The sequence below is a fragment of the Oryctolagus cuniculus genome, chromosome 7 (assembly GCF_051225735.1).
Source record: "Oryctolagus cuniculus isolate XC-2025 breed Fujian yellow rabbit chromosome 7, ASM5122573v1, whole genome shotgun sequence".
Taxonomy (NCBI): domain Eukaryota; kingdom Metazoa; phylum Chordata; class Mammalia; order Lagomorpha; family Leporidae; genus Oryctolagus; species Oryctolagus cuniculus.
Window position 1 is genome coordinate 103290642 of NC_142873.1, and position 12318 is coordinate 103302959.

The following is a 12318-nucleotide window of genomic DNA, read 5'->3' on the forward strand; positions in this document are numbered from 1 at the left end:
ATAACCCTATAGTAATTTGAGAAGCATTTGGTGATTATTATAAGTAATATTTATTGCTATATGCTATGTGCCTTGTTTCTTATTACAATCTGTTTTTCATATATACTGTTCTGACATTCATAATTCATGAGTAGCTCAAAATACCTCATTCACAATGACATTAATTTTATCATTTTTATCATGAGGCAAGTATAATGACAGGTTGAACATCCCTAATCCAAAAATCTAAAATTTAAAGAGCCTAAATCTGAAACTTATTAAGCACAGACATAATGCCACAAGTGGAAAATTCCACATGGCCTCCTCATGTGACAGGTCACAGTTATAATATAGGTACACTAAAAATATTGTGTGGCTATGTGCCTAAGGCACATATGAAACATAAATTAATTTCATGTTTAGATTTGGTTTCTAATATCAAGATATCTCATTTATTCCAAACTTCAAAAAAAATTCCAAAAATCAAAAACACTTCTGGCCCTAAGCATTTTGGATAAGGAATATTCAAACTGTTATTTTTATCGATGAGGTAAACTTTTACAGATAAGGAAACACAAGGAATGAAAGTCAAAGGTAAATGCTTCCTTTTTTTCCCAACCATAAATAGTTGGTTGTATTTTAAACTAGACATTGCAATTCTAGAACTTGGATTTTTAACCACTAGGCCCTGCCATTCCCATGACTTACATATTTTTCCTACCCCTGACTTCTATTTGGAATGGACTTAATGTTTATGTCTCCCCCTCCCCCTGGAATCCATGTCAAAATCATAACCCTAAAAATAAAGTATTAGGAGGTGAGCCCTTTTGGAATTGGTTAGGTCACAAATGCTACCTCTATAACAGAGAGCTGAGAGAGTCTCTTACTTCTTCTATCATGTGAGGTGACAATGAGAAAACAGCTCTCTGAGGGGAAGGGTCTCTTGCCAGCTGCTGAATATGTCAGCAGCCTAATTATGGAATTTTGTCTCCAGAAATGCAAGAAATAATCTTATTTATAAGTCCCTAGTGGATGCTATTTTGTTAAGCAACCTGAGTGGACTAAGACATATCCTTACACTGTAACTTACACAAAATAGGGGTGGTGGATCTTGAACTATCATATAAGCTGAATAGTGATACAAAAAAAAGGTTTTAATTTTCAAATATTCTTAATACTTTATGGGAAATATACCATAAAACGTAGAGGAGAGGAAGCAATATAATTGAAGGGGACTCTGGAAACGTATTTGGTATTGGAATGATGAAAACAGCTGTATTCCTCTCTCATTTTTGGCATTATTCTAATGCAGTAAGTCTCAAATGAGGTTGTACTACCTTTTGTTTATCTGAGAAATAATGTTTTCAGGACAACTGTGTGGAATTAAGAAGTAATCTATGAATATCATGTTAAAAACAAAATATTTCCTAATTAGAAAAATTGCCTTTTCAACAACCATAGGTGAATTATCATAATCTCTGAGAATCACTTAACTGTTTTGAGAGAATTAATAGCAATATAAAATACCCTTAGAATAAGTATAGAAATAGGTATAGAAAAAAAGCTAGTTAATTGCATTATAAAAATAAAAGATGCATTTTGCCTCAAAAAATTTTTAAAAATAATGGCAAAAACAAATAAAAATTAAATTTTTCCTGGGGAAAATATTTGCAATGCATTGCTAATAAAAAAGGGCTGGCATATATCACATATAAGCAGCAGTTAGAAAGTGATAAGAAAAATACAACACAGTAAAAATGTCAAAGGATATCATAAGAAACTGCTGAATCTGAAACAGTCAGGAAAATGCAACCTGACATAATTCACACATTATTTTATAGCCACAGAATAAGAAAAATGAGAAACAAGTGATTAAAACTACTCTGGGTTAGTAATATGGCAAAAGGATACTTATATATGTAATCCTGTGGAAATAAACAACCATAGGACTTTTGAGTTCAATATCTACCTATTAAATTTGAGATGTCATACTTACCACATTATGGATAATTGTAAGAAGTGGAACAAATTCTATACAGGAGAAATTTACAAAATCTAAAAAAATTGCCAAAAGGTATGGTATTGTATTCAGAAATTCCATTTTTCCTGTATGTTTACAATGATGCAAAACAATAGAATATGACCATTTAGAGCAGTATTTTGATAGGAAGAGGCTGGAAATGAGATAAGTCCATAAAATGTGCTAGTAAGTAGCATAAAAAATGAAATTACAGTAAGACGTACTTCACAAAGAGATGGGATTGTTAATATTTTCTATGAAGTGAAAAAGTGGGGTATTAAGTTGTACCTAGAAATGCTATGATTTCTATTAAAAGGAAGAAAAATATATGTGCATATTTTATAATTATACATTTGAGAAATAGCTCTAGAAAACTGTATAAGAAACTGATAATACCAGTTAACTCCATCTACAAAGGGAAACTAGTTAAGTGGGGACAGAATTTGGAAAAAAACTTTTTCAGTTTATATCATTTAGAAGTTGAGAAGTTTGAGTGAGGGAGACAGAGAGAGAAAGAGAGCTTCCATTCACAAGTTCATTACCCAAATGGCCATAACAGCTGGGGCTGGCCCAGGCCAAAGTCAGGAGCCCAGTATTCCATCAGAGTATCCTGCATGTGTGGCAGGGGCCCACGTACTTAGGCCATCATCTGCTTCTTTCCCAGGTGCCTTAAGAGGAAGCTGGATCAGAAGTAGAGCAGTTGGGACTTCAACATATGCTCTGATATAGAATGTTGACATTGCAAGTAATATCATAATCCTCTTTGCCACAACCCTGATTCTTAAAAAGGATTTTTTGCACAGTTATATGAATGAAAGTAATGCCACTGAACTAACTATACACTTAAAAATGGCTAAAATGATACATTAATCTTACATATATTTTGTGCACAAAAAAGTCAGTTTATTTTTTCAAAAGTATTCTATGTCTCAACAAGTCTGTACACGTATATATATTCCTATGGAAACAAAAAATAAATAAATAAGGATATATTCAAATTAGTGTAAATATTATTTGCAGTAGCAAATAATTTGATTCAGTAAATTGTCCCCAGCAAAGGGATTGTTTAACAAATATTAATCAGTAACAGTCAAATGTAGCCATTAAGAAAAACACTGTGGTACGTCCACACAACAGCTTATTATTCAGTAGTTTTTAAAAAAACAAGCTTTCAATTATAAATAGAAAGGGAGGAAACTTTAAATGCTGGTGGGGAACACCCAGCCCAGGATAGGATAAGGCAGTGAAATATTTGATTTGCCCCTGCTAAGGAAAATGCAGCCAGGACTCAAAATTCAATAAATACATAGCAGGGTAATTTTTAAATTGATAATTCTGTATGGCCCATAGATGATATTATAAATATCCAAATGATCCATGGCAGAAAGTTTCCCCATTCCTGTAAGAGAAAAAAGCCATTCTGAACAGGACATTGATTCCAACTATATGAAATCTGGAAAATAAAAAAAATTATGGAAATAATAAAAAGATTAGTGGTTGCCAGGGATTAGGGAGATGGAGCACAGAGGACTTTTTAGGACAGTGAAACTATTTTGTATTGCATATTTGGGAATACCTGTCATTATACACTTGTCAAAACCCATAGAAGATACAACACCAAAAGCCAAGTTTAATGTAAACTATGGACTTTTAGTGATACTGACTGATATATATCTAGATAGATATAGATATTTAGATATTTAGATAGATAGATAGATAGATAGGAAGGAAGGAAGGAAGGAAGGGAGGAAGGAAGGAAGGAAGGAAGAAAGCAAGCAAGCAAGCAAGCAAGAAGCAAATATTCTAGATGCAGATAGTAGGCTACACAAGTATAGGGCCTAGTGCCTCTGTACTTTCTATTCAATTTTTGCCATGAATTTTAAAATGCACTAAAACAAAAGTCTGTTTAAAAAAAGAATTTTGATAGTCCAAAGAAACAAAGAATCTGGGGATCTCAGCTTTGGCCTTGCCCAGTCCCCACTATTGTGGGCATTTGGGGAGTGAAGGAGCAGATGGAAGATTGATCTATTTCTTTCTTGCTGCCTTTCAAGTAGATGAAAATAAATAATTTTAAAATAGATGAAATAAGGCCATAATGATCAAAATTTAAGGTAATAAACACATATTAAAAATAGATGTGCACACTACTAAAATACTGGAATTGGGACTGGTGCTGTGGTGCAGTGCCCGTATCTCATATGAGCACCTGTTTGAGTCCTGGTTGCTTCACTTCCAATATAGCTCTCTGCTAAAGCACCTGGGAAAGCAGCAGAAGATGCCCAAGTGCTTGGGCCCCTGCACTCATGTAGGAGACCTGGAAGAAGCTGCTGGCTCCTGGCTTCGGATTGACCTAGCTCTGGCTGTTGAAGCCATTTGGGAGAGTGAATCAGTGGATGAAAGATCTCTCTCTCTTTCTTCTTTCTCTCTGTAAATAAATAAATCTTTCAAAAAAAGATACTTGAGTTATTGGACAATAACTTTGACTATGATTGGTGTGTTCAAGAAATAACGGAAAAGGTGGGCAAAATAGATGAAATGAAAGGAAACAGAATTTCATCAGAGAATTGTAACATTAGAAAATGGACCAAAGGACCAAGTGATTGTCATGTTCTTCACCATACTTTCATGTAGTTTAACAGTTTTACAATGCGTTTGGATTATTTATAAGAGCCTGAAATAATATAATAAAGCTATTTTTATTGTGGCAAGATAAAGGAAAAAAGCAATATGAAGATATGAGAGTAACCTCTTACTAAATAAAAAGTCTAAAATGATTAGGTGGCTGTTATACCCTGGGTACAACTCTGAAAATTAAGTCTATGGTGCCAGGGCAAAAAAATAAAAGAAAAAGAAAAACAAGACTGATGAGAATCAGGTGGAAAATCTCACATAAAGTGTAACAAAATTTTATTCTCAGTTCTATTTGTTTATTTAGGGATTCAACGATAGTCAAATAATTATGAGTATTTTCTTCAAGCAGATGACATTGGACTTGAAAACAATGTGAGAATGATCTAAAGAGGGAAAACTACTAGTACACTCAATAATGACTTATAAATACCTATTGGGTGCTAAGTACTGATTAAAAATATTATTTGTGAGGCAAATAGAGTACTTGTAAGCCTACAGTTAGGAATAATTTTTGAGATTATGAAATGGAATAACAAAAGTCCATCTATATTTGATAAGTACTTAATAAGATTTCCTTGATGAATATACATTAATTGAATTAGCTATTCAAATTATGGGAAGTAAATCTGGTATAAAAAATGAAAATATCCATAGGTAAATCTGAAGAACATGATTTTATTATTGGGGTTGGTGGGGGAAAGAGATAAAGAATAAGGACACTATACTGAAAGAGTCATGAAACCGCCCCAAAGTGGATCAGTCCCCCAACTACTGAGTACAGGCAAAGGCTAAAATCTTTTTCTCCCTCAATCTTCCTCCTCCCAGACTTTTCAGGAGAATTGAACACTGTTGATCTCTTTGAATCTTGCTGCTTCTTTGGTCTCTTTAGAAGAAAGGAAAGAAAGGAAAGAAAGGAAAGAAAGGAAAGAAAGGAAAGAAAGGAAAGAAAGGAAAGAAAGGAAAGGAAAGGAAAGGAAAGGAAAGGAAAGGAAAGGAAAGGAAAGGAAAGGAAAGGAAAGAAGGAAGACAGACACTGGAAGTGTTTTCTTCTTATCTCTGAGTATTCCATTTCTGTGGCTAATTCTTCTCCCTCAAATTTTTGATGACTGACTACTGATGATCTTCAGAATCCTACCTGTGAAAATGTTACCCATTTATACCCTATATGCTTTTTTGTCTCACTAAATTCTGGTAGCTTCAACTGTCAGCCTCTCAGAAAAACCAGCTATGAGTCTTCCAACCACCTCCCGCTCCAGTTATTTCTATCATCTCTCTGATCACCCTTACACTGGCTATGTGAGAGAAACATGCATTTCAGGTTTCTAATGAAAGTTATCGTCTTAACATCCTCTATTGAAAGCTAATTGCTCTTCGTTTACTGTTCCAGATTTCTAATACTAGAGTCATCATTCACCCAAACTCCTTTACTATGGAATCTAATGATACTTCTTCCAGCAAAGGTCTTCTACTGCTATCTCTATGGCTACCACTGTAGTTTGGACTCCTAAATCTCCCACTTGGATTACTGCAAGTGTCAATTTCCTTTTCTCCCCTCACCCGACTCACTCCCAGCAGTCCAGCTGCATACTGCTATTGAATGTTACTCCTTCTTGACTAACTCTGCTCTTATGGTCCCCAATGTCTTTCCAATTATAAGTGTGATTTTCTGTTGAGCTAAAACTAATATTGACTATTAACAAAGTGTTTCTTTTTAAAAAAGATTTATTTATTCATTCATATTTGAAACTCAGAGTGGCAGAGGCAGAGAGAGAAAGGGGGAGGGAAGGGAGGGAGAGAGGGAGAGAAAAAGAGAGATAGAGAGGGAGGGAGGGAGGGAGAGGGAGAGAGGAAGAATGTCTTCCATCTGCTGGATCATTCCACAAATGGCCAAAATGGCCAGGGTGGGCCAGGCAGAAGCCACCAGAAGCTTCATCCAGGTCTCCTATGTCAGTGCAGTGGCCCAAGCACTTGGGCCATCTCCACTGCTTTCCCAGGTGTGTTAACAGGGAGCTGGATTGGAAATGAAGTATTTAGGACTCAAACTGCTGTCCAAGTGGGATGCCAGTGCCTCTACACCACAACGCTGGTCCCTAACAAAGTATTTCTAAACATGTTTTCACAATTTTCTCTCCTTCACTATGATGATAGCACACCTGAGCTATTTGAAAAGCTTTTGAATTGGGAAGATACTTTCTTTTACACTCCCTCACAGTGTGAGCATATGCCACAAGGCATTTTTTTTTTTTTTTTTTTTTTTTTTTTTTTTTTTTGACAGGCAGAGTGGACAGTGAGAGAGAGAGACAGAGAGAAAGGTCTTCCTTTGCCGTTGGTTCACCCTCCAATGGCCGCCGCTGCAGCCGGCGCACCGCGCTGATCCTGGCAGGAGCCAGGAGCCAGGTGCTTTTCCTGGTCTCCCATGGGGTGCAGGGCCCAAGCACCTGGGCCATCCTCCACTGCACTCCCTGGCCATAGCAGAGAGCTGGCCTGGAAGAGGGGCAACCGGGACAGAATCCGGCGCCCCAACCGGGACTAGAACCCGGTGTGCCGGCGCCGCAAGGTGGCCACAAGGCATTTTAAGAAAAAGTCTAGGCCGGCGCTGCGGCTCAATAGGCTGGTCCTCCACCTAGCGGCGCCGGCACACCGGGTTCTAGTCCCGGTTGGGTCGCTGGATTCTATCCCTGTTGCCCCTCTTCCAGGCCAGCTCTCTGCTGTGGCCCGGGAAGGCAGTGGAAGATGGCCCAAGTGCTTGGGCCCTGCACCCCATGGGAGACCAGGAGAAGCACCTGGCTCCTGCCTTCGGATCAGCGAGGTGCGCCGGCTGCAGCGTGCCAGCCGTGGCAGCCATTGGAGGGTGAACCAACGGCAAAAGGAAGACCTTTCTCTCTCTCTCTCACTATCCACTCTGCCTGTCAAAAAAAAAAAAAAAAAGAAAAAGAAAAAAGTCTAAATTTATAAATCAAATTCATCAATGGCTAATAATTTATCTTATAAAAGTGCTTTGGGCTGGGATGAGCTACCGCTTGGGATGCTCACATGGCATATTGGAGTGCCTGGTTCAAGTTTCCACTCCTCTTCTGATCCAACTTCCTGCTAATGCACACCCTGGAAGGCAGCAGGTGATGGCTCCAAGTACTTGGTGCCCTGCCACTGATCTGGGAGACACATTACAGAAAGATTGAGATCTGGGTTCCCAGCTTCTACCTGGCCAAGCCCAGGATGTTGCAGGCATCTCTCTCACTCTGCCTTTCAAATGAATAAACATTTAAAAAAAGAAAGTGTTTTTCCTCTTTACTGTCATTACTTCGTATTCTATTTATCAAAATATGAGGCTTCAATCATATAAATATTTGATAGTCTACATGTGAGGTATTTATCATCCATGACTTGTCATTCATAAAGCTATCAAAAACACTGAAAAGGAAAAAAACTCTGTTGGCTTATATAATTCTTTAAGAATCTCTAGTATTAAGCAATTGAAATACAATCACATATTTTAGATAATAAAATATCTACTAAGATATGATATTAAGTATAAAATCGTTTATGCACAATTTCTAATATATTTTGATGGTGGCTACTGGCATCATTTCTCAAATTTCTGTTTGCAAATATGTTTTAATCATTATTACCAATGAAAAATATCTGTTATATTTGTTAAATTAAAAACTTACCGCAGGGGCTGGTGCTGTGGCTTAGTGAGTAAAACCGCCACCTGCACTGCCGGCACCCTATATGGATGCTGGTTTGAGCCCTGGCTGCCCCCAACTTCCAATCAAGCTCTCTGCTATGGCCTGGGAAAGCAGTAGAAGATGGCCCAAGTCCTTGGGACCGTGAAACCACATGGGAGACCCAGAGGAAGCTCCTGGCTATTGGCTTCAGATAGGCGTAGCTCTGCCCATTGCTGCCAACTGGGGAGTGAACCAGTGGATGGAAGATCTCTCTCTCTCTCTCTGCCTCTCCTTCTCTGTCTGTGTAACTCTGCCTTTCAAATAAATAAATAAATCTTAAAAGAAAACTACATTAATTTTTATCTTGAAAAAATGTTGTATATATTTGTATATGTGTGTGAACACTAATTTTAACATATAAAATCGGTTTCTAATTTTAAGTTTGCTTCTCTTATCCATGTCAATGAAATTTTTGATGTAAATATTTTTAAAAATCCTTTTAGCTTTAATATTTTCTGATTCTATGTATCTTCAAGATGTATTTAAGGAGAAATAATCATCTCTGACCACTTTAATATGAAGCAATGAGATTTTCAAAGATTCTTCTTGTCATTCAAACACTCTTATATATCCTTCCCACATTCTTAAGTCCTTTTTTATCCATTCACTCAAACATTGCATGTTTTTATCATTGAACCTCCAATTTCATTTCTTGAAAATGTCAGAGAGCACTGATAAATGGAAACCTTCTGCTTTGTGCCTGGATTTCATTTGATATCACCTTGTAATTCTGAAATGTGACCTTCAAAAGTGAATGTAAGTGCACTCTATTTCTTAAAAGTATGATATAAAATAATTTCTATTCTTAACTTATAATAGGAATTAATGTGCTTACATAATACTTAAATATATCACAAGACAAAAGGAGATTAATTTGTTCTTTTTATGAAGAAATAAGTGTAGGAATAGGACTTTCCAAATAAGACTTGAAAGAGGATATAATAAACTCATATTTCTGATCAAAATAATTTCATTCTTACTTATAGAAGATGTTTCCTAAAATTTATAGTTACCATTTTTCTCCCTAATTATTTTTGTGATACAGCACAAATACTGCTAAGTTTAAAATTACAGAATTCTTTGGTCATTTTAGAGTAAAGTTCCCCAAACACTAGTGGATTCTGTATAGTTAAGCATAATAGAATAACGCGGTATCTACTTGCTAGTTATCCTGTCTCTGCAGACTTCTAGGTTGTGACCACTTTGACTTGCATTTTTTTCATGTAGCGGGCTCCTTAAAAAAAAAAAAAGAAAATTTGAAAAATTTTAATTAACTGCACTTAAAAATTGACAAATGCATCTAAACCAACATATTAAGCAAGAATGGAATGTGAAGAGTTTAATCAGATGCTTTTCTAATTGTCAAATTACACCACTACCAGAATAATTGCACAAACGCTACCACTTCAAGCATTTGAACTGTGGGTCTATAAACTTAGTGTGAAATAGGATACTTTTGTCCAAAATTCTTTCTTAAAACAACATATCAATACCTGCAAGGTAAATGCTTTGTACAATGATTTTTTTCCTGCTTCTTTTAACAGTTAAATAGTAAATGTGAAATGTATGGCTTCTTGTTTTGAAATTACAAACCAATTTTTTTTTTTTTGAGAGACACAGAGAAGCAGAGACAGAGATATCAACAGAAACAGGGAGATCTTCCTTCTGCTAGTTCACTATCAAATGCCTACAACTGTTAGTGCTGGACCAGGCAAAAGCCAGGATCCTGGAACTCAACTTGAGTCTCCCATGTGGGTAGGAGGGGCCCAAGGAATTGAGGCCTTCTGCCTTCCAAGAGTGCATATTAGCAGGAAGCTTGAATAGGAAACAGAACTGGAACTTGAACTCAGTTACTTCTATATAGGATGGAAGTATCCCAAATGGCATCTTAATCATTACACAAAACGCTGGCTCCCAAACCTAATGTCTTTTGAAAGATTTCATAATTTAGGTTCTTACAAGCCACAGTTACTTTCTCTAAGTATTCTTAAAAATAAAGATTTATAGTCTTACTATTATATCTTACAACAATTTGGTAATTCCCAGTGATCTATCATTAAAACAAAGTGCTTTGACATTTTCAGTTATTATATGTGCATGTAGTCATAGCTTAATATATTCAATGTACTACAATTTAAGTAATTGAACCAAAATATCCACATATGTTTTAATAATCCAATTTATTTTAGAAAAGTAACTTCCATGAGATTAAAGCAGATATACATGCTAATTATATAATGCAATTCATACTGTATACAGTCTATACATTTATTACCCCATGGTTGGTATGGGAAATAAATTAAAAAATATATCTTAAAATTACTGCATTGAATACTCAATGTAAAGCCTTTATATTTCCATCTATAAACCCAAGAATTCCTATAGAACTGTTAAATATGAAAGTAAGGACTATGGGGAGTCTATTTGTCAAAGGAACAGAGAAGCATCAAGTTTAGGGACAGGATTAGGAAGAGCCTGTTGTTACTACTCAGTGCAATGCTCCAATCAAACTCTTTAAAAGGGAGAGAAAAGACTAAGACAATATTTAAGATCTGCTTAATAAAGTCAATTGGACACAGCTGTACCTACATAATAAAAATTCTTCTTGAAAGTTACAGTAATTAAAACAGCTTGATGCTGGCATAAAAACCAATACATAAATCAATGAAACAGAATAAAGAGCCTAGAAATCAATGTAGGTATATACAGCCAACTGATTTTTGACAAAAGTGCTCAAACCATGAAGTGGAATAAGGATAATGTCTTCAACAAACAGTGCTGGCAAAACTGGGTGCATAAATATAGAAGAATGAAATTAGATTCATATCTCTATATACAAAAATCAACTCAAGATGGATCAAATACCTAAATTTAAGTCATTGAGACTGTGAAGTTGCTGAAAGAAAACATAAGGGAAACACTTTAAGACATTGGTGTAAAGGACTACTGTTTGGACAAGACCCCCAAAGCCCAGACAATAAAGGCAAAACTAAATAGATGGGATTATACCAAGCTCAGAAGCTTTTGCACAGCAGAGGATACGATCTATAAATGAAGAGTCATCCAACACAAGGGGAAAACATATTTGCAAACCACCAATCTGACAATATCCTAAATATATCAGCAAATTTAAAAACTCAACAGCAAAACAAAACAAAGCAAAGCAAAGCAAAACAAAACAAAACAAAACAAAAATACCCAGAGCTAATTCAGCTAAGAAATGGGCAAAGGACTTCAATAAACAGTTCTCAAAGAAGAAATACAGATGGCCAACAAATTTATGAAAAAATGTTCAGCATCACTAGCCATCAGGGAAATGCAAACCTAAACCACAATGAGGTATCACATCACCCTTGTCAGAATGGTTAAAATCTAAAACAGAGAGAGCAACAAATGCTGGTGAGGATGTGGACAAAGGGAAACACTTTACACTGTTGGTGGGAATGTAAATTAGTGCTGCCACTGTGGAAAACAGTCTGAAGATTTCTTGAGAAACTAGAAATAGACTTGCCATAGGATAGAGCAATCCCACTACTGGGTAAATACCCAAAGGACATGGACACATTATAACAAAGAGATACCTGCACCACCATGTTGATTGCAGCACTGTTCACAATAGTCAAAATTTGAAATCAACCAAGGTGTCCATCATCAGATGAATGGATAAAGAAAATGTGGTATATTTACACAATGGACTATTATTCAGCTATACAAAATAATGAATCTACCATTTACAACAAAATGGATACAAATGGAGGATATTATGTTCAGTAAAATAAGCCAGACATAGAAAGACAAATACCATATGTTCTACCTTATATGTGGGAGTTAAAATTTAAAAAAAAAAAAAAAAGGAAGGAAAAAAAAAAGAATTGCCTCTATCAGTATTGCTGCAAATATAGTTTTGTAAAACTTTGTTTTATAACTTTGTCAAACCAATGGTTAAGAATGATCTTTGGG

General features: G+C 35.9%; 1 protein-coding gene across 7 annotated transcripts in view; it reads right to left on the reverse strand.

The window, feature by feature from the left end:
• The window catches only part of LRRC7 (leucine rich repeat containing 7), a 589098-nt gene that overhangs the window by 424471 nt on the left and 152309 nt on the right, over positions 1–12318 (reverse strand). For 2 of the 7 annotated variants that reach the window (XM_051857612.3, XM_089337198.1), the window contains exon 3: positions 9518–9592. The exons of the other annotated variants lie outside the window; for them this stretch is intronic. In XM_051857612.3, coding sequence (XP_051713572.2) covers position 9518 — 1 coding nt within the window. In that variant the 5' untranslated portion in view covers positions 9519–9592. The remainder of the gene's footprint in view (positions 1–9517; positions 9593–12318) is intronic. 7 annotated transcript variants of the gene reach the window in all.